Here is a 24,407-nt window from a genome sequence, read left to right as displayed (position 1 = left end):
AGACTTAAAGGACGTATTGATGTCTAAGTTGATAGCTGAAAATGAGTAGAAAATGATCAGTAAAATTGTTGAAAGGCTTTTCAGAATTTAATTCAGGAAGAGGTCTAACTTCTTCAGCGAATGTCTACTAGTCCAGAAAGCCAGCCTGTAGAATGAAAGCGGTTGTGGGGGAAATCTAGAACAACAAATAAAGCTATGAGTAAAAATAAAATCAAAGTGAATCAATTCTATTTCATCTTAAAAATTATGTTTATCATCCTTAGGTCACTACATAACATCTAAAGATATTAAAAGGTTAGTAATGTGAACAGAATTACATTTTTAAAAGTTCTGACTGAACGTTACAGAATACACTTCAGAAGAATGGACACGGGAAGAACTGCTGGAAAGCTATCACAGTTACTATTACACTAAAACACAAAACAGAACAGAGCACAGTGGAAGATAACCAGTACAGAGGAGAATGTGGAGAAATTGGAGCCCTTGCACTTTGCCGATAGGGTTGTCAAATGGTGTAGACGTTGTGGAAAACAGTGTGGGGTTGCTTGGAAAATTAAATGTATAATTATCGTATGATCCAGCAATTTCACTTATGGGAATACACCCCAGTAACTGAAAGTATTGCCCCAAAGGTTTATTGGTATACCTGTGTTATGGCAGCATTATTCGTAATTGTCAAAAGTTGGAAGCAGCCTATGTATCCATCGATGGATGAATAGATAAATTGTGGTGTATACATATAGTGGGATGTTATTCAGCCTGAAAACAGAAGAAAATTCTGACACATACTACAACCTGGATAAATTTTGAAGATGTTATGGAATGAAATGCAATAAGCCAGACACAGAAGGACATATATTGTATGATTACGCTAGTAATGAGGCACCTAGAGTTGTCACATTTACAGAGGCAGAAAATAGAACAGTGACTGCTGGGGCTGGGGACAGGTGCTGGGAAGTGATTATTTAATGGGGTACAGAGTTTCAGTTGGGGACAGTGAAGATTTTCAGTGATATAGGGGTGATTTTGTACAACAGTGTGAATGTACTTAATGCTATTGCATTGCATACTTAAAAATGGTTAACAGTAAATTTTATATTGTGCATATTTTTTCACAATACTTTAGTAGTTTACCTTCAAAAACAATTAGTTTTACACTTTATTTTTTCATTGCACATTCTGTAGACGTTTTCAGTGGGTGTATTTGTCTGTCATGAGCTTTTCTGCTATAGGTACTCTAATTACTCCTACATGTTTGAAAATGCATTTTAAGCCTCAATGGGTGTTTATGAGGTACTGCCAAGTACTTTGCTTGTATATTCCAGTTATTGTGAGAAATTAGAGATAAAAGAGAGTGAATAAGTGAAAGTATATATAATATTAATTATATATGTATTATATATAATTATATTGCATATGTGTAATATATAATTGCATAAATGTGTGTGTGTGTGTATATATTTTTTTCCTGCCCTAAGACGGTTGAAATGTCCTGAATGATCAGACCACCAGGGCTGTCTTTTGTTCTACTATGTGTTCTTCAACCCCAGTTTCTGACACAGAGCTACTACATGTCTTGTAACTTCCTGGGTGACAGAAGTATCTTTGACTCTAATAGGGGACTATTCCTGGGCTCCCAGATAGCTTCAGGGTGGGGGCTGGCCAAGACTGGAAGCTTAGCATTTTCAGTCCCATCCCTCCATGCAGAGAATGGGAGTAGGGCTGGAGAGTGAGCTGATAACGGACCATTACACGACGAAGCCTGCATAAAAATCCCCAAAGCACAGTTTGGGAGTTTCAGGGTTGGTGAACATGCGGAGGTGTGGGGAGAGTGGAGGTTTGGAGGGCGTGGGAGCTGTGCGCCCCTTCCCGCACACCTGGCTCTGGGCATCGCTTCTATCTGGCTGTTCCTGAGTTGTACCTGTTTATCAATAAACCAGTAACCTGGTAATTAAGATGTTCCCCCTGAGTTCTGTAAGCCATTTTAGTAAGTTAATGGAGCCTGAGGACGGGGGAGGGGAGTCACAGGCACATCATGTTTTATAGCCAGTTGGCCAGAAGCGCAAATAACAGCCTGGACTTGCAATTTGCATCTCAAAGGGGGAGCCAGTCTCCTGGGGCTGAACCCTGAAGGCCTGGGGTCTATGTCCAGGTGGAGTGTGTCAGAAATGAGTCAAATTGTAGGACATCCAACTGGTGTCTCAGAGAATTGCTTGATGTGCAGAAACCCACACCTCTACTGTCAGAAGTATTATAAGCATAGGAGTAAGGAAAAAAACACAGAAGCGTTTGTTATTTTCCCATTCAGAACATGATACAGTAAATTTAGACCACGAAGAGCGTTTCCAGATAACAATGAATGATAATGCATTACAATGAATGATGCTTGAATGAAAGAAGAATATTTGTTATGGAAACAAAGAAGTAGGAATAGTATACATTATGAGAAAATTTGGGAAACAATAAAACTATTATTGCCATTGGATCATAACATACCAGAATATGGTTCAGAATATAAAAGATATTTTCATGTTAAGTTTGTCTTTGGACATTAATAAAATAATATTTGCTTTATAAGAGGATAAGAGCTTCAAGAGTATGAAAATATTTTAATTGGACACATTAATGATAATGAGAATATTTAGAAAACTGATAATATAACAGACTTTTTTTTCACAGAGAATGTGAAAAAATAAGAATTAAAACAGTAGCAATGAGGACAGACAGGGAGATTAATAGAATGGATCTTTCCGTGGTAGTTTTTACTTTGTTTTTAAGTTCAGGTGCAGAAGATTGAGATAATGATGTCAATTAATTTATGAAACCTTGTCATCATTACATCATTGGCCCCTGCAAAATCTCACTCACTGTTTGCTATTTACTGTTTATTTATTTATTCTCCTAGCGTTCCTTTTAGTTATGTCTCCATTCCCACTTGCACTTGCCCTCTTTGCAGTCATTCTATTCTCTTTAGTGATCATTTCATTCCTTTGTGTTTGGCAAATAAACTTCATCTATGTTGTGCACAGATTTTTAATTTATATAAATGTTATTATAATTTTTCCTTTTAAGTTTCTAAATGCTGTTGTTAATAGCCGCATATATACCCATCTGCTGCACGTGGTTGCATGATACTTCATAAGGTACATGCACTGTGTTTTACTTATTTACTTTTCCAGGGATGGATGCTTTTACACCACCCCCGCACCCCTCCAAAACCGCATAGACACTATGCAAGCATATCCGACAACATATTCATAACACATAACCACTGATTCATTGTGTGAAAAAAAATCACTGACCATGACTCGGAATTTTGTGCTAAAAGCTAGAGAAGAGGATGGATAGTGAATCCATTCCCTACAATAACTTCTCAACCAATACGCCACCAAACACCATATTTTATCTCTTAAAAGTTGTCTAAATGTGCATATGTTTAAATATTTGGAGAAACAATCATTCCAAGCAGCTATTTTAACAAGTGTGATTTGATGTTTATATAGAGAAGAGATGTTCCTTCTCTGACTTCCGGGTAGACAGAAACTCACCTAGGTCCATTGTCTGGACCTGAGTAATTATACAAAATTACCATGGTTTGCCATCAAACATTTTAAGAAAGTCTGTGATAGCTGAATTAGTATAAAGGAAAGATTGCAGTGCAGGCACTAAAAAGGAAAGCATTTTCCCGGTGACGATGGGACCTTGATAGAGCACTGTGGGAAGGAAAAAATATGTTTGAATTGTCAATATAAGTATTGTCTTATCATTTTTCTTTCCACCTGGAAGAAATATTAGTGTACTGATTTCTCTCATGTGGATTATACTTCACTTTCATTTTCAATAACAGCCTTACCTTTACCCTAAGATTTAATTTAATTTTAATTTAAAAAGTATCAGGGAGTTTATTGCATTTTAATAAAAATATTTCTTAATAATCTAGATGATAACATTACTTCAAGGGAACAGGATTGAGCAGAGAGAGAAGTCAAACTGTGATGCAGAGGAATGGCGGCCTTGACTGGCCCCACAGGGAGCTCGGGGCCTGGATTAGCCTGAGGCTCGTGCAGACGGGGGATACAGTGGCTGCGTCTCTGTCTCCTTTCGTGGATCAGTGCTCCTGTGTGCCTTCCCAAGTAGGCGAGGTGTGATTTTGGATAAGATGGTTCTTTGCAGCTGAGATATTTCCTGACAGCTAAAGTTTTTGCACCATTGGGAGTCCTGGTAGGTGGGATAAGTCGTAAATTGAAGCGGATCTTGTCTTTTGCTACCTTTGGTGGCTTACCAATGCAGTGGCCAAAATCCATATTTCTGAGGGGCCTCGGGATATGGCAGCTACACTTGTCCAGTCACTGACAAGAGGGTCTCGTGTCCTTAATGGATTTTTCTGACCTTACTCAGTTCATCTCCATCATATCTACTTCCCGGAAAATGTAGGTCATGGGTTAGTTAACATGGGTCATTGTTTTTCCATGCAATGGAAAGGGGGGGGGCAGAGAAAGAGAGAGAGAGAGAAAGAGAGGGAGGGAGGGAGGGAGGAAGGGAAGGGGGGAGAGAGAGAGAGAGAGAGAGAGAGAGAGTGTTAAGAGAGCTTGTGGGATCGTGACCCTGAAGGAAGTGTTGAAAACAACACGGCACCACGTGGGGAGGATAGCCAGGAGAGAGCGCTTTAGGACCAACTAGAAATAGATACGGTTGCCCAGTGGAATCAGCCTCCTTTATCCTCTGTGCTGCCTCTTATCCTAGGGATATTCTGCCATTCTCTAAATAACTTAACTTCAGTTTTACATTCAAAGAGCAATTGTTTAATTGGTTGCTCTTTATTCTGAGTTCAAGATATATTGGTAAAAGCATTCATTGACTGACATGGGTTTAGTTCTCAACTCTTGCTTGAATAGTCTGGATTTAAAGCATATTAGAACAGGTAAGGAAATGGCAATTTCTGTGGGAACCACGTTGCTGAGAAGGGATTAGCAAAGGGTCTGTCTTTGATATCACTAACAAACAAACAACAAACAAAAAAAACTTGGAAAGGATGCCATTTTGAACTATAGTAAAGTATAATAGCTAAAATATAGAAAAAAGTCATATTAAATATTTTCCAAATGGATGGTTGTTACTGGTACTCAGAATGGAACTTATATTAAAGAGATTCTAGATGCCATGCTTTAGAAAAAAATCCATCCTTAAAATTCAAGGGTCAAAGAAATGGAAATCTATAGTATCTTTCAAGGAGGCTCATAGAATCTTTTAAGATTTGGCTGAGAGATGGCCCATTGCATTTCTGCATGAAAGGCTCTTCTTGATAATGAATATATTTTCAGATATTAAAAACCTAGGGGGCTACTTTAGTTTAAGAAGCCAAGTGCTACAGCTTTAAAAACTCAATATGATGCATGCCGAAATGCCACGGGGACAAGAAGGTCTGTGAACCATGAGACAAGCCAAGGTCAGCAAACTTACCAGTAGTCCCACTGTCTGGTCCCTTGGGGAGACTCAGCTTGCCCATCTGTGTCTTTACGGTGGTCCTGTACTATTTCTAATGACATTTACCTAACATTCCCTCAGTTCCTGGCTAGTAGGATACCTGCAATTTCAAGTTCAACAAGTTCATTTCACCAACGCCTCCTGTGCAGCTCTCCTCTTTCTCAACACACACATGCATGCACACACACGAAGCACACACATGCAACATAGATTTACAGGATGAGAGTAATTAGAAAACCGCTCATAAAAAGAATGTGAAATGCAGAATTTTTATTTTTAGAAAATGTTGTTTTGAGATTCCCTTAAAATGGTCTAAGACTGTACAAATATCAGCAATTTGTTCTGAGGGGATTCATTTCCAGGGCGAACTTTGTAATCATTTGGAACCAGAGTTCTGTCTTACCAGAAACACTTTCCAGATGGCCATGACGAAGATCTGAGCCCAAAGAGAAGTGTATGCTGGTAAATGCAGTCCGTCAGAGAAGGAAATTTTAAAAGCAAAACAATGCAAAACATTTAAGAGAGAAGAAGATATACAAATTAACTCAAATAATCATAAAAATATTAGAATTTCCTACTGGAATTACCTACTAAAATGAATGGAGCTTACATTTTCTGTCTCTATAGTGACCTAGTAATGACTAGACTTCGGGGTAGCTTCCTAGTTGCACAAAGTCCACTTAGCTCCCTTTTTTTGGTATTTTAATTAAAATGAGGACAATAATGTGCCTATTTCACAAATTTGTGTTGATGAACCATTGGCTCTGCCAGCATGCTCTCTGAATTAAGCTATTACACTGACTTTTATAACAGGGTAGAAATTGAAGATGTTTTCTTGAGAATCTGGAAGGACTTCTTAGTCAAGACCTTACACGTGGGCTGCCTATATAGAATGACCATCCCTTCAGGTATCATCCTTAATTTTCAGGTCCAGAAATGTGATTTTGCTCAAGGCAAGAAGTGATCCCCCTTTTAGGAACTAACTTATGCTTATAACAACTGACAACTCTCAGATGCAGAACCAGAGCTCTTTCTCAGTTCTTATTGACTATAAAATGTCACTCCCGTGAAGCAGCACAGATGCCTCCCAGTGTTCAGCATGTTCTCTCCAGCATTTAAAGGCGGCTGGGAAATCCAATTATAAACAGAATTTAGTGGTACTATACATAGTCTCTCAAAAATATTTGTGGAGATATATTAGCTTTTAACTCTTTTTTAAGCCTCCATGTTAAACAATGCACCTCCCTTTTAGTAAGTATTCCTACAGAGTTTGTAAAATACAGGCGATTAGACCGGTTTTTCCACAGTGTATCCCGGGGATATTATTCCACCTATTCTAAAATGTGTGTGAGTGAGTAGGGGACCCATTGGGAAAATGTTGGGGGATCTCTGTACTGAACACAGTAAACAGGTTTCTTCACTCCAGACTTCTAGAGTGTTTAGGGTGCTGACATGCGTGATGTGTCTCTGAGTGGGAATATGTCATACAATGGCTTTCTAAATTTACTTGAAAACTGAACCTTTTTCGGTTGATTATAATTGTGGTGTTCCATTAAACATGTTTGGGAAAAACAGGCATGCTAATAGTGAACCTTTGGCTTTATACTCTTGTTATAAAGATTAAAATATGGATGTTCCTCAGTCACTCATTGGTGGACAGCAGTCTGTTGGGTACACAGCATTATTATTAATTCATTATTTATTATTTGTCTTAAGTCACATCCCTGGGGTGTTTTTTCAGTTGTCACATTTACCACTGAGAAATATGATTTGTCTTTAACAGCACACTTGGTTTTCCTACAGCACTCTTTCTTAACCAGACTCGTCTCCTGCCACAGTCACTTCTCACGTTCTTAAGGTGTAACTTGAACTTCAAGTTAAAGATGTACAATGCCGATGTTTCCATGCAGACTTAAAGTTGTTTATACGCTTAATATTAGATTATTAGACCGGGTCATAGAAATAAGTTTCTGACCGAAATTTCTGTGGGGAAATGTTTTTTTCAAGCGCATTGAACATAAAGTACACACATATTACAGATGCTCCCACTGGATTGGATAGCTATGGTCTGTTCTCCCTTACTGGAAGTAAATGATGCTGGTCACTTATGTATAATCTTATTTACTATAGGCTTATATTTTTGCTGGCCCCTTATATATAATATAATCAAATATTGAAGACATCCATTTTTTCACTGTTTACTGGAAGACTGTGATCATATCTATTATGTTTTTTCGTATATTCTTGTTTTTTTATTTCACTTTGCTTCAGCATATTTTCATTCTGATGATTTTCTGGGTTGTTAGAAAAAGAAAAAATATTTGTCAGGGAATTATATTTTAAGTAGAGAAAAATTTGGAAAAAAAAACATTTACCTTTATTATACTTTTAAAAAATCCTTCACATAGAATAATAGAATACCAACACAAATAAGAGATACGAAGTGCAATGTTTATCGTCTTATTCAATAAAAGAATATAGTTAAAACCTTTTCACAACTCTGACAATTGGTGATGTATAAATTATGAAACCTTAAACCATGTTGACTAAGAAAAAAGGGAATAAACTGTGCTCAGGATGATAAAAGTTATCTTTTTTAAGATTTTATTTATTTATTTTCGGAGAGGGAAGGGAGGGAGATAGAGAGAGAGACAAACATCAATGTGCGGTTGCTGGGGTTCATGGCCTGCAACCCAGGCATATACCCTGACTGAGAATCGAACCTGCTACACTTTGGTTCGCAGCCCACGCTCAATCCACTGAGCTACGCCAGCCAGGGCAAAAGTTATCTTATTAACAATGATATATAAAGATATTTCTATACAAGCTGAATTAGAGGTCAAATTTATATAGGTCTATCAATTATCAACACTGTCGAGTTTATTTTCTAAAAATAAGCAGAAAGAAGAAAGGCTAATTAAAATGAAAATACAGGCTTACAGCAAACAACAGTAAAAACTTTCTCTTATACTTAAGAAAAAAAACAGCTCATGATAAATTATAAGTAACATTAACATAAAACAGGTTAAGAAAAAGAAAATGCTTAGATATTTTAAAGAGAACTTTTTTCTTTAATTAAAAGTTGGAAATTAAATTTATTTTCCATTTTTTACAATACCTTAAAGAATAAATAACAAAATTTAAAAGTGATTTGCAATTACATTTAAACAATCTAATATTTATTTCAGCACTTGTTTATTTTATTAAATTATTTAATTACCAGAGTTTCATGAATAACCAATCTAATAAGCTCCATTTGTCACTAAATTGCCTAAGGTCATTTTCTAATGTAAAGTGAAGTATAGAATGTATATTAGATCATCAAAGCCATAAAATATTTATTTACCTCTTTTCCTTACTCAGTTTTTTAAAAAATGCACGATGCTAGTAATTTGGAAGAACTTAACATTTGGTTTTAACCAGAAAAAAATGTCTGAAATATATATTTAATTATCTTCTGACTACCAGATTCTTTCAACTTTCTTGAAAAGTTTTCTTCTTTTTTAAAATAATTAATTATACACCAGATTTTCTGCATTATTTAATGATGACATCATTTAAAATTCTTCTCTCTATTCCATGTCAAAACTCTCATTACTTTGGTAATTAAATTTGCCTGTCATGCAGTAACTCCAATCCGGAGGGTAGCCATCATCTAACTGATCTTCTATGGCCAGGCAGCCAAAGGTGATCAAGAACCCCATGTAAGCAAGGACACGGTGAACTGGGGGCAGATCCCTGGAAAGTAACGAGTGAATGTTTTACGTTTAAAAGGGTGTGGCTATCAGCATTCTCTTTATTACATTCATGTCTATGATTTATTTTAAAGTCAGTCTTTCACAATAAATTTCAAAAAATATTTCTCAATAAAGTATCCTTCACTGTGTTCAAGAAATCAAATGTATGACAATTGTAATAAATATTGCTTGCAGTTTCTAAAGCGCAGGTGGCCAACACATTTTCTTATTCTAGTTATAGCTGGGTATTCACAGGGGATTCACCTCCTGTCTAAATCCTGTCTCCACCTTGTTTTATCTGGCCCGGTACCTTCTTTCTACCCAGCATCAGCGCAGAACTCCTTGCCCCTAGTTCAGGAGTAGTTACATTTATATATACCCTCCTAAAGTTACATCCAGCCCCTTGAAGGCCAACCACAAGGCTGATGTGGTCCCTGGTGAAAATGAGTTTACCACCCTTGTTCTAAATGCTAATTATTTGAATTTTGGTGATAGCATGGTTTTTACAAAGATATCTCTTTATTATTTTTTACATTTTTATCAAGTAAAGATGTAAATTCTAGTGATTAATTAAATAATGGAGCATTTAATGACCACATGCTTTATGAAATCCACTATTGAAAGGATTATGCTGGAAGAGGAAGTACACAGATAAATAAAATCATACACTTTTATGAGGTGATAACAATGAACACCCAGCTATAACTAGAATAAGAAAATGATACATTTTGTGAGAAAAATAAATATAGCATTTTGACAATAGAGCATAGAGAGAAATGTCATTTCTGACTATGATGTTAACCATGGCTTTCTTTGCACTGGGCCTTGAATGATGGGTAAGAGTATTAAGGACAGGTGTCAACAGATCAGTTCAGGCAAGTAAAATACATCAATTAAGAAATTCTAATGGCAAAATGAGAGCTTTCTAGGTAATTGCTAGCAGTTTAGTGGAAGGTAAGGATGAGTGATAATGAGAAAAGAGCAGAAAACCTGAAAAATTAAGGATTATATGAGACACTTAAAGGTCTTAAAAATTATTCTAGAGAAGGAGGAGGGGCTATAGTAGAAGAGGTTGTTGTGTGATGTTTCCCCTCCATGTGAAGTGATATTGTTTATAATAGACTAGAAAGCATACTGAATATTCAAAATAAAGTACATAAATCAATAATCTCAGGGTTGAGGTGATGTTAGGGGTTTTTGAGCAAGAATAAGGAATATTTCATTAAACTGACTGTGTAAAAAATGTTATCTTGCTGTCCAAAGAGAGTGAGTTTGGGGGCAATGGCCAGGTTGCAGATGAAGTGGTCTTGAATTTAATAGTGCCATAGGGAACAGAAAAAGAAAAGCAAATGGGAGAGATTGATTTAAAAACACATGGTGGACTCATAGAAACAACAGACTGACAGCTGTCAGAGGGGAAGGAGGGTTGGGGGGCTGGATGAAAGAGGTGAATGGGTTAAGAAAAAACCCTCAAAGAAAACCATGTGATGACAACTGGTGGGAAAGGGGGTGCGGGAGGTAGAAGAGGGTAAAGGGGGATAAATGGTGACAGAAGGAGACTTGACTTTCGGTGCTGAACACACAATTCAATAGACGACGTATCATACAATGGCACACATGGAATCTATATAATTTTACTGATGAATTTCACCCCAATGAATTCAGTAAAAAATTCACACATGTTGATTAGAGGTTAATTATATTTTATTATTAAAGTGTTTATTTTAAATAAACAAGTACAGAGAATAATTATCAAAAATATGCAGATCAAGTAATCAAGTTCGCATAGTATCTTGTTAAATTATTATAACATCCCTGTGAGGAATACTATTATTTTATGATAATGGTAGAAAAATGAATTTAAATTTAAGTAGATTAAGCAACAAGCCAGAGTCAAGTGTTAATAAATAATAGTCAAGTCTCAAATCCAATCTGGCTGGCTCCACATTCCCTTGTAAAGCAACACCACACTGTTTGTCAAAAGTAGGTAAATGATTATGAGATTAATCTTTTAATACTAGATGATGAATAAAAGCATGGTAAATGTAATGATATCAAAGCTCAGTACAGAGTCTTGATGTTCAAAGATAATCCCTCTGAAAATAAACAATATGAATTTGTATAATGTATAAATGATTTGTATTAAACAATATGAATTTATCTAATGAGAAAAAATAAATTATTTTAATAAAATGTTAATAATGGTTCAAACTATTGAGTACAATAATGCCTACAATTTTTTGCAGTTGCTACATAAGTTAGACATTATTTTAAGCACTCTAATCCTCATGCAGTCCTTGCAATAAACACATATATTCTGATATTATTTCTTTTACAGATGACAAAAGGCACAAAGTGTTTGGTTAAATCATTCAAGTTACACAGGGAGAAGGTTGCAGATTCCAGATTGGGGCCTGGGAGATAGAGATACACTAGATCCTGTTACTTTCTGAAGTTTTGGCAGTGTTTTTCTTAACAGTAAATTGAGAAATTACTTTCTCCCTTTTAGATGTTGAAGGAACCAAGAATGTAGTGAACTAGGAATAAATTCACTTTTTAATGCTCCTGCAGAAGGAAAACCACATTATTTCATCATCTCTTAGATTATTAGTAGACTTGGTCCATGAATGCGAGGATCAGGTTGATTATATGCTGAATATATATTATATAGATTTATGTATTTTAAAACTACCCAAAGGTGATATGGACAAAATTAAAAATTTATTTTTAATACAAAACAGGAGAAATTAAAGGTGGAACAAACAGACATGTTGGAGTTAAGTTAGATTCCCAGCAGAGTACTTTACTAACCATTCTATAGTTATACAGGAGATTTTCTATTCCATCTAGTTTAAAGGAAATATAAATATTGATATGCACCAACATATATATATACTATATAGAAAATATAAGAAACCACTGAGCTGAAGATTCAGAACTTTCCAAAATTAAGCATACATATAAGTATTATCACACTTAACTTTAGATGTCCAATTCTTTTAATTCTAACCCTTTTATGAAAATAATTTTTTAAGGATTGTATTTATTTACTTTTAGAAAGAGGGAAAGGGAGGTAGAAAGAGAGGGAGAGAAACATCAATGTGCCAAAGATGCATGGATCAGCTGCCTCTAGCTCGCCCCCCAGCTGGAGACCTGGCCTGCATTGCAAGCCAGGCATGGGAATCGAACCAGCGGCCTCTCTGTGCACTGGCTATCACTCAGTCCACTGAGTCACACCAGCCACCGCTATGAAAATAATGTTTAAGATTAATATTGAACTGTGAATTATGTTTATGCTAGAATTTTTTAACTTCCATGAGTTAGTTACATTAGATGTTTCCATAGCAACTCCATGGTGGCTACTTAAGAACACTTCTTCCAACAGGCTTTTGACAAAATATATGGACAAGTCACTGTGTGAGATTTAATAAAGACAGGCCCTCTGAGAAAATGTTATGCTTTAAAGCCACGTGTCCCTTATACATGCTAATATTTCCAGCTTTCTGAATGTTAGAGAGTCCCGCCTCCACTTGATTTCTGCCACCACTGCTCCCATGTTCCTTAGGCCTCTTCAGGTCTGGAAATTCTCTCACTGCCAAGATCTCAGAATCTGAAGCTCCATGTTCTGGTGACCAACCTGTCTTAGCATGTCTCGAATTTCTTAACCCCTGTTGATCTTGAGCCTTACTTTATTATCAGTTATCACTCTTGGACCTTGTGCTACTTTGCAGCCCAACACTGCTGTTCTGGCATTGGAGGGGCATCGTTTTTTGCTACTTGAGACACCACATCCTTATGACTTCCGGCCATTCCTGCCTAGTACCGTCTCAGTTTTGAATTTCAAACTTAATTCTGCCTTTGTCTGTTCCTAGATAGGTAGAATGCTGCAAAGCCACGTTAATTGGAGCCAATTTACCAGTGACTACACAGTGAATGCCTAAATCAGAGACACTTTTCACTTTTGAAAGTGAAAGAGAATATTCCAAGACTAGGATAAACAGCTCTCTCTCAGAGAAACCAGACTGTGTCATCATCCCGGCAAAAGGAGACCATTTACTCATCAGAATCAGCCTTTAATGATGCTTACATTTCTCATATGTGTGTTATTTTTTTATTTTTAGTCAGGTCCCTGTTAGACATTTCCACTATCAGTTTTAAGTCAGAGTCTCAAGAAATGAATCCCTCCTTCCTATCCCCAGTTCAATGCACCAGAATCTACTGCCTCCTCCTTTGACAAGAGATTTGAGACTGCCCACATAAAAGTTTCTCCATTTAATAGTCATTTCTTTGTCTAACTTAAAAGTCTTTTAATTCTTACTGAAAAGTGTTTTTATATTACTCGGTTGACTTTTTTAGGGGGTTCAGGACTGGAGCCAGTATAATCACTAAGTTTTCCTCTTATTCTACTGATCGCAGCTGCCCAGAATGTATAAGATATTTCTTTCCAACCCACAGACCAAGTCATTATCTGAAGGTTTCTCCTTGGTTTTATACACATCTTTCCTCATGGCATTTGCTCATCCATCATGATAGATTCAAACATGGTTAAGTATTTGTCATCGCCAACCTACTTTGTACAGATGTGATGGTTTGTGAATAAATACCTGACTTTTTCAATGATACCTCAAAGTTAGAGAGTCCAAAACTGAATTTATTTTTGTTACGGAGTCTACAAGTTTCAGGGTCCCCATGTAATAACCACTGTATTTCCTTCTTTGGTCGTGGTGGCGCACTCGTGGGTTAATTGGGAACGCTCCCTTTTCCGGCATCTCCCGGCACAGTCAGTCACCGGGTCCTGGAGACTGTGTTCCCCCCACGCTGCTCACACCTCTTGCCAAGTTGTGTGTTATTCACTGATACTCTGTCACTGGGCCCCGCAGAGTATTACTACCAGATTAACCTTAAAGCTGAAACATCCGATAATTTGAGCTGTTCAAGAACTTTTTATGTTTCTTATCCTGGAAGCTGAAGTGGGTACGGACTCCTTAGCTTTGCATTTAAGGTCTTCCTTTCCTCTGGCCTTAAAACATAATCCCCTTTATTTTCTTTCACCATCTTTCATGCATCATCCAGACTGGATGGTTTTGTTACTCCCTCTGTGTTACCAGGATGTTCACTGTGTTCCTCCCTGTATGGACATTTCCTTTTAAAATTCCGTATTCTTAAGGCCTTTATTGTAGTCAGCCTCTTCCATGAGACATTGTACACTCCACTGCCTGACTTGAAATCTCTTTTGTAAAAATTCCTATTAGCATTCCTTCTTACTTTTTTATTTATTTTACTCTGTTACATAAACATTATCTGTGTACTTGTTTTACCCTCAAAGTGTTATTTTGTAAAGGAGAGGACGTATGCTTTTCTCATTGTTTGAATACTCAAACACCATGCTTACTTATGTTAGTCAGTCATTAATTACCTGTTGAAATTACAGACATGTGACTGTTTGAATATTATAGAAATATGTGTTTATAAGTACAGTGTAAAAATGTTATTAGAGCTCTGCAAATAAAGTTCTTCCCACAGTTAGGTAGCGAGTATCATTATACCTAATAAATAGTTAAACTGGCTGATGCATGAAGAAATTACAGGATTTATTCACGATAAATCCTAGCCTTTGACAGAGCTGGGCGAAGATACCAAGTCCTTTATATTCCTCTTACCCTGTTCCTTTTAAACAGAGCCCTCTATATGCATGCAAATTGCTGCACTCATTCATTAAGTAGATTCAATCTCTCATTTTCCTTAAATCATCACTGACTTGAGCTTACTGTTTTCTCAATTTAGGCCTAAGAAAATTATGGCCAGTTATTCCTTCTCCAATCAACCTAAAAGTGAACTATATTTCATTGCTTGTAGGATGGTATGGGCAATCTGAGAGTCACCACGAAGGGCATCCGACTTGAAGGTATATCTGAGTTTCTGCTTCCATTGTATGTGAAAGAAATTCATTCCCGAAAGGTATGTGATACTGGCTTTGGCTTACCTGTAAAAGATAATTTCGAGGTTATGTGTTAGCTTGAAATAGGAGGCTAGAACCCCCATATCTCTTCAGTATGTATTTAAGTTTCCTTAAGCTAAAGACTCACTCAAAGAAATCAAAGCAATAAAACAACAGAAAAACTAGTGGAAGTTAGTTTTAAACTAACAGACTGGAGAATCTTTTTGAATTAAACTGCAGTGTCGTATTTGTTAGTCTATAAAATGTGCCCCTCTGTTTTCAATGGAAGGTAAAAATACACACTTATATCAGTTCCAAAAGGGGCACTTGGTATGTCTTGAGTAATGTTTGCTGGAAGCATTGACTCGAATATAAATGATTTTAGTTTAGCATATTATAAACCTTTTTAGTTTTAATGGACATGCATTTTCTAATTACAATTAGACATTACAATGAGTTGCAGTATAGAAAGTAAATTGATTTATAAATGTACGTTATTTAACCCAAGGAAGAATACTGCCCTTTCAACTGTGTGTGTGCTTCCTGTGTGTGCCACTCAGCAGCATGTTCAAGTTCAAAAGGTTATAACTTAGACAATGTTTATTTTGGCTTCAATGTGTTACCTCTCAGAAGGTAGTAAGTATTCTTGGGTATGTAAAAATTGAACTAGAATATTTCCATTCTAGTAGGCATTCCCCTGGGGTATGTGTAGAGGTGTGGAAGTAAATTTATTCAGACAGAAAAACTAGAAATTGTGTTATGTAAAATGTGGGAAGTTTGCTAACCTTATTTCATAAACATGAAAGTCCTTTTTAAACTAGAATTATGTTTCAATATCACTGATATAATAATATCTTAGCAAATGAGTTACATAGTAAGACATAATTTGATCATTTAATTCAAAGCCCTTTTTCCCTTAAATATCAAACTGAAAACAGAATAGAATTCTTTTTATATGAAATTTTAATTAGGACAATTAGATTAACTTTAAATTTCATTTTGTTTTATGAGAACCTGCACAGTTTTATTAATATACTATATTGACTGTTCCTCTGGGTACTAGAAATCCTGTATTGAGATTTCCTTGCTTTCTGGATTTTGGTCAGACAAATAACACAGTAGACACATGCATGATACCTAACCTTACCTGGTTAACTATACAAATAATTAAGCTCAAAATTTAAACATTGGTTGGCTTTTTGTTTTATTTTTGTAAGAATTGAAAAATAGCCTGCTGCCACATTAGTCTCTCCTCTGATTGAAAGTCACCGCCGCTCAGTTATTTTCTGACTTCTTGTTGCGTTGGGCACTGTTAAACAACTTAATATTTGAAGAAAGGCAAACTTGTACATGGAAATAAAAAAATTACTTAGCATGGCAAGAAGGGGAGAGTAATCACAGGCAGGAACTTCTTTGAAAAGGCATCCCTTTAACCCAAACTGTAGTGGCCGCCTGGGAATACAATGTAGGGAAAGACAGAATTCACCCCGCAGCCGGAACAGTTTTGAGAGCACAACCGTGACTGTGAACTAGGATTCTCCTAGGAAAATTGGATGCATGTTTACTCCATCTATTGACCTAATAAGAAAGAATCCACTGATTTTATAATGTTAAAGTGTGAGATGGTGGCAGTCGGGCCTATTAACATTCGTCCCAGGACAGTTTGCAGCCTCAGTTCACCAGCACTTCTAAAACCCACTGTATTGACTGGAATCTCTATGCAGTGCTTCCCGTCTCCAGCCCTGCTGCTTGTCCTCCCCACGTGGCCGCCCATCACCATGTGCCTCTAGGTAGCTGTGCAGCATGTGGCTCAGCACATCCGAAGTCAGGCAGGGGTGTGGCTTGAGACTAGAAAAGGAAGGAGACCCATTTACTTGTTGAAAATTCTCTGCACACATGCTACAAAAATAAATAGTTGAAATAAATAGAAAAATGTACATCCCATCAGCAGCCCCCACATTAGGATCATGGGCAGGTACGGTCAGGCATTCTCTGTCCTAAAGCCTCTTAACTATTTAACAAGCCAGCCACGGTTTCCCTGAGCCTTAGTTTTCTCATGAATAAAGTGAGTTCGGTGGAAACTTATCATATCCTTAGTTCTTAGGTTAAGAAAGAACACAAAGAAATTCAGCAGTACTAGTAGACATGAGATGTACATTTTAAAAATTCTGTTGTACACATTAGTCTCTTCACACATTTTTATGTATTTAAATATTTGTATGATAAAACATCAAGTTCCTCTACATCTAAGATAAGCAAATTTATTAAATTTTAAAGCTAGTTACAAAGATTCAATTAAGCTAAGAAGAGTACTACTATGTACAGCAATTTGGATGTGTACAGATTTTTTTCCCAGCAATTTTGACGTGTGTATGTGTGCGTGTGCGTGAGTTTGTGCATTTTCTTGTAAGTCTAATGGGTTGTCTTCTTTATGTTTAGCCAGTATTCCATTCTGTAATAAATTTTTTTCTTATTTCACGTTACCTTCTGGTTATGCAGGAATTTAATCCTACACATGGAAATGTAATGGAAAGATTTCTATTTGTCAGAAAGACACACATTTCTGGTCTCTCAACCTAATAAACCAGGGGCTGTCCCTACATTCTGCAAGCTGTCTGGCCCTTCTCCCATCACTCAACTTCTATAGATACTTGAAGTTCTGTTATTATCTATCAGAGTTTCCTCTCTTCTTCATCTTTAAAAAAATCTAATTTATCTAAGTGATCCGTCTTATCAGTACATGGAAAAACTTGGGGTGTATTTGAAATATCTTAGAATTCAATGCATCTTTCAAATGTAACACGTTGTTTTCTGGGAGTAAGCATGCAGTAAACATTGTGAAATTAAATACCCAGTTTTGTTCAAAGAGGAAGTATATTGAAGGATATGGTATTTGGAGCTACCTTAAATAAAAACATTCTAAATCAGTCATCAGTGCACACGGTCCAACATTAGGCCAATACTTTTGAAACAGCAGGAAATGAGGACATGCTAATCCTCATGCCTTTTTGTTTCCGGTGTAACGTGAATGTGTTTCCCAAGGTTTCAGGAGTCCAGAGTACAAAGGAGGTTAAGTTAGCCACAGTTCACTGATTCTTACCAGAAGCTCTGCATCACACAGGTCTCTAGGGCTTCTTTACCATTACTTAACTTCATCTGATACCAAGCAGTGTTCTTGTTTACTTTTACTGTTCACGAATCCTTCGTTACAGCGGTGACTCACCACTGCCCCCTGATCCCAGCATCCTGCATGACAGATTGATAATTGTGCCAGGAAATTACTACCAGCTAATTCCAATTTCAATAACACCCCAGCAAATCAAAGACGTTTGTCTTCTTTATGATGCCTGCATTGGCAGGGCTGAGTGAGGCTCTGCTCTCGCCGTCATGCGCAGTCACTTTGCCCGGTGTCGGAGCTGGGGTGCTCCTTCACTTCTCGGTTACAACAGCTTATTCCTGTGTGTGATCAGTGCTTCTTCATCGAGTTCAGACACAAACCCACGGGGTCAGGCAAGCTCAGCAAACCTCTTTCCTGGTTCCGCACCATTCTGATCACTTGACCCTGTCTTTTTCAGGTGCACATCTCCCTTATAAATCTCTTTGCAGGTTTATCCCTCCCACATAAACAAATTCATACCAAGAGATATCTGCAGGCTTCTATAATCATCTCATCATTATCATTATTGTGTTGCATTTAGATGTTTAATACAAGTAAAACTGACTGTTTTAGTGTAATGTCTTTATTCAAGTTAAAAAACAAAAACAAAAAGCTAAGCCCTGGCTGGCATAGCTCAGTGGATTGAGCACAGGCTGCAAACCAAAGTGTCGCAGGTTCGATTCCCAATCAGGCCACATACCTGGGTTGTAGGCCAAGGCCCCCAGCAACCACACACTGATGTTTCTCTCTCTCTTTCTCTTTCTCCCTCCCTTCCCCTCTAAAAATAAATAAATAAATAAACATTCATATGCATTAAAAAAAAACTAAAAATTATTCCAAAATCTTTACACTCAGGTTAAAAAACAACAACTGTTAGCACACATGGAATATTATCACAATCTCATGTTTATACATCTGTACAAACAGAAAGATAGTTATCTAGAGAGGCATATACATGCTATTTACAATAATATACTCATTTACTAAAAGAAATATAATCTGAAATAAATTAAAACGAATCACTGAACTTAAATACATTTCCTTCACCACAAGAACTCTTTAAAGCTTGTCTGTAGGTTAAGAACAGGAGTTCATGAACATCGGGAAGAAGCCGGATGCCTTCGCCCCTGGCGTCACTTCCAGGCGGTGCTCATTAATGCCCCGCAGTGCAATTTGAGGTGATGAGCCTCTCTCCGATTTGTCCTCACCCTTCTTCATGTTCAGTCTGGGGACAATTATATTAGTTTAACTTTGCCAGTGTTCATAGTGATCGCATTCTGCTCTGCCACACTCATCGCCTGGGCACGTGGATCGCAGTTCCTTGAATAGGTGCTGCTGTATTCTCCACCAGTATTATATTCAGGCTTCTCGATGGTTGAATTCATTCTTCAGGGATTCCTCCTTACTTGTCTTTCCCTGTTAATTGGGGGGGGGGGGTGTTTGTTTTCTTGCTTGCTTGTTTGTTAATTGTTGAAATATTTTATGCTCCATATGCTGTTTATTTTTTTCTGGGAATATTATGAATGGTTCATCCCTTCTTTTCCTGTTAACTCACTGTTCTGTTCATTCTAACACTAAATATTGCCATAAAATGTCTGAAGGCAGCCTGATTCTGTTCTCTTGTTGATGACATGAATGTTGTGTCCAGATACCTGGTACATGTTTTTACCCTTTCACTTGTTCACTTCAGGGAAAATTTCCCTATTGTATCTCTCAACATCTTTCATTTCCATTTGAGTCTTTACCTTTGAGAAAGCAGTAATTCTTATGTTGGACCATAATTTATCCAATTATTTCAAATTCTGTATTTTTCCCCTGAAAAAAAGTGTCATTTCTAGAAGGGCAAAAATGCCCTTTTGAGTCTCAGAATTCTCCTTAGGTCCACCGTCTCCTTTTGAATTGTGTCATTTTACTGTCTTTGAGCTTCAGTTTTATTAAATTTAATTTTTTATTCTAAAACTGGAAGCACTTGCCTTACCCAGCTTGAAATATCCCTTATACATCGCAATTTGAGGTAGAGGAATTACAGTACAGCTACTTTCTTTATTTTACCGGAGAGGCTGTGGGTGAGAAGGAGCACATGGAATGTATCAGTTTTCTCTTATCTGAAGTGCTACCAACTGGCGTTTGCTCACCAGACATGGACGGTTTTACATCTCTAGGTCTTAGCGGCCCTTTCTGCTGCTGCAGAAAACCACCCGCAGTAGGTGCTGCTTTTCATTCTCGGTAGATTTTCCCGGGACTACCTACTTTACCACCCTTTTCCCCTCCATCCAAGTTAGTTTATTTGAGTTAGATTTCTCAGAAATATGTTAAGACACTCTTTTTTTCTTCCTGAGGTATGGACAAAAATATTATATGGATACCTGTTATATGCTACTCTGAAATAATCTCTTTTCTTGGGTTCCACTTTTTAAAGTTTATAGCAGCCTAGAAGTCGTAATACTGTGACTACACAATCAAAATTGTGCCATGCTGATTCGTTGCTCTTTAACAATTCATGAGACTTTTCAAATTAATCTTCTTAAAAAATTCTCCAGAAAATCTATATTTCTATTTTATGTGTGTGGAGTGTTGGGCAGGACCCTTAAAGAAGTATGAAGATAGTTTGAGCACAGCAGACTTTGTTTAGAAATGAGAAAAAAAAATACCTTGGTGAGAAATCCTCATGATACTGAAAGACACGCTGCTAAATATATAAGTGTAGGTAAAATTAGTTGTAGAGGTACAATACATAGGATTTAAAAGCAAATTAAAACAAACAAACAAACACAAAACGATATGGAGACTCCAGAAGGAGTTTTTCCTGACTGTGTATTTTTTTCTAGAAATTACTCTATTGTCTCCTCACTCATGTTGTCTCTAAGACAGTGAGCATTCCAACATCACCTCATATTTAGTGGCTTTTATAAACAGGGATGTAAACAAAGTACCTGTAGCTTCTCTCTTTCTCTTCCAGAACACACACATGCACACACACACACACACACACACATACACACACAGCCCCACACATATTCCTTTCCAAGAAAACGTGAGATAAAGAGATGGCAAACCTACCCCAGAAGGGAAGCGCCCGCTTGTTCAAGTTGCTGTTCTGTATGGTATTAGAGTTTTTTTTAACAATCTATTGCAAAGAAACCAAAACAAGTATATACAATATTTAATGTAGAGAGAAGTGGAGGTGTGACCCTTTTTTGTTTGTTTGTTTGTTTGTTTTCCTGGATGAAAAAAGTCCTCAAAGGGGAATGTATTCCTGATGTGGAAGAGGTGAAACAAAACACAGCAAAAGCACTAAAAGGCATCAAAATTAACGAGTTCAAAAACTGTTTTGAGCAGGCAGAAAAAACTCTAATGAGCAGGTAGGCTAAAACATGTAAGAATAAATTGTGATTTGGGGGAAAATACATTTATTTGTAATCTACTAAATTGATTTAATGACCCCATAATGTGTTTGATTTGAAGAACATTTCCCTAGCTATTAGCAACTCTACCAGCTTATTCAATAAATTTATGGCCACATATTTTCTCTTCTCTCAGGTGTCATAGAAATAATGGATTTATAGGGAACAGGTAACACTTTATTTGAATTTCAAAGGATAAAGTGCAAAAGGTATAAATACCATGAAAGCCGCAATCACGTTTTTGACCACTTTCTGCAACTCTGCCTGATGGAGGAAAAGCTCAGTGAAAAATTTTAAACTCTTCATTCCAATATAAGTGCACATATCTCAGTATAGGTTTACTTTATTGAAAAGACTAGTGGGTGGTGTATTCAAACATATAAATTAAAGCCATACAAGATATTTCTACGTCACATTAAATAAACAGAATAGGCAACTCTATTGAGCCTGATCTTTTATATTTGTTTCACTAGTTTTTACCAGTATTGAGTCCTAGAGTTGCCCTAAATTGCATAAGAAAAAGTAGTCATATTAGTTTTACATTTATAAAGATACAGACTAGTTCCCATGTGCACGCCCTGGGACAGATGATCTAGCTTTGAACTTTCAGAGCTTTATGATTTATAATGATCTTGCCTATATAAATGTAACTGGCTCATCACCTACATCCCTGTGTTCGTTGCAGGGACCAAGTCACACTAACTGGGCACCAGTGTGCTACTTAGGCCACTGCCTTGTGTTTCCTGTGTCTGTCATATTTCTTGATGAAATATCTTTTATTAGTTTATATATTAATCTTTTAATTTATATTTATTTATTTATAAGGTTGTTGTCCTCAGAGGTCAGGCCTTGGAACTGAGCATGGCAGTAATTTTAGTGAGATTATTTCAACTTTACATGGGGTCTTCCACACTAAATAAGTAGCCATGGATAGAGCTGCTATGCCTCCATGTGAAAGAATTTCAGTTGGGCTTTAAAGAATGATTGGAATTTGATTCTCAAATTAGACCCACTTTTGTGAGCAAGAAAACAGTTTATAAAATATAATCATTGTTTGTTTAGAAAACAGAGTAGAACAGTTTGATTTGATGTGAAGAATCCCATAAAGCAACAGTCTCAAACTCAAGCAAGCATACCTCCAAGGGTGCACCAAGACTTTTCCGGCATCATTGAGGCATGAACATCCCTCTCCAGACTGTCAGGCTGCGCATGCGCAGTCGCTGAATCTGCTCTGCCCCAAGATGCCCATTGCCTTGTGCCTACTACTTGTCTTTCATCAACCTCTCCAATGCAGCCATCCTTTCCTTATTTTACATAAGGGGGTAACTATCATGAGTCTTTTTTAACATTTAAAAAATATTGCTTAGGACATAGGAATTTTAGAGTGGAGGAGGAGGATTAGCTAAACTAAAAGGGAGTTTGAATATATATTGCATCTGAAGTAAAAGTAAAAAGATAGATAGTAATAGATAGATAGATGATAGATAGATAGATAGATAGATAGATAGCTGGATAGATAGATAGATAGATAGGTAGACAAACAGATGTAAAAATGGACAGAGACAGGGAAGTACCAGTGGCAAGTAAGAATTATTGAAGGGGCAGCGTACATATTCATTCAGGACATAAACTCATGGCACAAAATATCTCTCTTCCTTCTTAAAATTACAAATGAAAAATAAGTTAGCTATCAGGATAACACTAATATATTTAGTTGAAGTGAAATATTCAAACACTCTTCTCATGGAAAGTAAGGCTGGTTTCACAAATGATTTCAGTCACATAGCAGAGTGTTCTATCGTTTGGCTAAGCTCCATTTGAGCTCCCAAAAACTGGAGTATTAAACAAAATACATTTGAACTATATATATGATATTTAGCTTCAGATATTATATCTCTTACACACATTAAACTTTTTATACCAAAATATTGCACATATCAACTTAAAAATAGCTGAGAGAGCATCATTTTTTAAATATTTTAGGAGATGAGTGAACAAAAATATATTTGAAGAACAAGATACAGAGGAACGGAGGAACACTGATTTGAAAAGCAGTTTAGGGCTTCCCACATGCAGGAATGTTAGGGAGTTTAGAATTTATCCTCAAAGCATTGAAACTCTAAGTGTGTATAGTGTCTTAAAATCTGTAGTCTACTGTATTTTCAGTTAATAAAAAGCATCTCTTTAATTATAATAAACTGGCATTTCATTAACTGAAAAAGCTATTTATTCTTCACCATTATTTTTGGCAATTGCACTTTAATGTATGTGATGATCACTTTTTTTTAAAGATTTTATTTATTTATTTTTAGAGACGGAAGGAAGGGAGAAAGAGAGAGAGAGAAACATTAATTCATGGTTGCTGGGGGCCGTGGCCTGCAACCCAGGCATGTGCCCTGACTGGAATTGAACCTGCGACACTTTGGTTCGCAGCCCATGCTCAATCCACTGAGCTACGCCAGCCAGGGCTTTGATGATCACTTTTTAAAAAATATTTCTAAGACATAGAGTGCTGGAAAATTTATAAAAGGCACTATACTGAACTACAGATAAAGAACAAGGGGGAAAAGAGGGGATAAATGGTGAAGGAAGGAGACTTGACTTGGGGTGGTGAACACACAATATATTATATAAGGGATATATTATAGAATTATGTACTTGGAACCTATATAATTTTATTAACCAAT

The 24,407-nt window shown here is 36.7% G+C and overlaps 1 protein-coding gene across 1 annotated transcript in view; it reads left to right on the top strand.

Moving 5' to 3' along the window:
• SGCZ (sarcoglycan zeta) overlaps positions 1-24,407 on the top strand; it is a 675,263-nt gene that overhangs the window by 547,203 nt on the left and 103,653 nt on the right. Inside the window, exon 3 of the mRNA XM_028526929.2 lies at positions 15,078-15,179. Coding sequence (XP_028382730.2) covers positions 15,078-15,179 — 102 coding nt within the window. The remainder of the gene's footprint in view (positions 1-15,077; positions 15,180-24,407) is intronic.

The sequence above is a fragment of the Phyllostomus discolor genome, chromosome 11 (genome assembly GCF_004126475.2).
Source record: "Phyllostomus discolor isolate MPI-MPIP mPhyDis1 chromosome 11, mPhyDis1.pri.v3, whole genome shotgun sequence".
Lineage (NCBI taxonomy): Eukaryota > Metazoa > Chordata > Mammalia > Chiroptera > Phyllostomidae > Phyllostomus > Phyllostomus discolor.
Note: the sequence above shows the minus strand (reverse complement) of the source record. Positions and strands in the feature narration are given on the sequence as shown.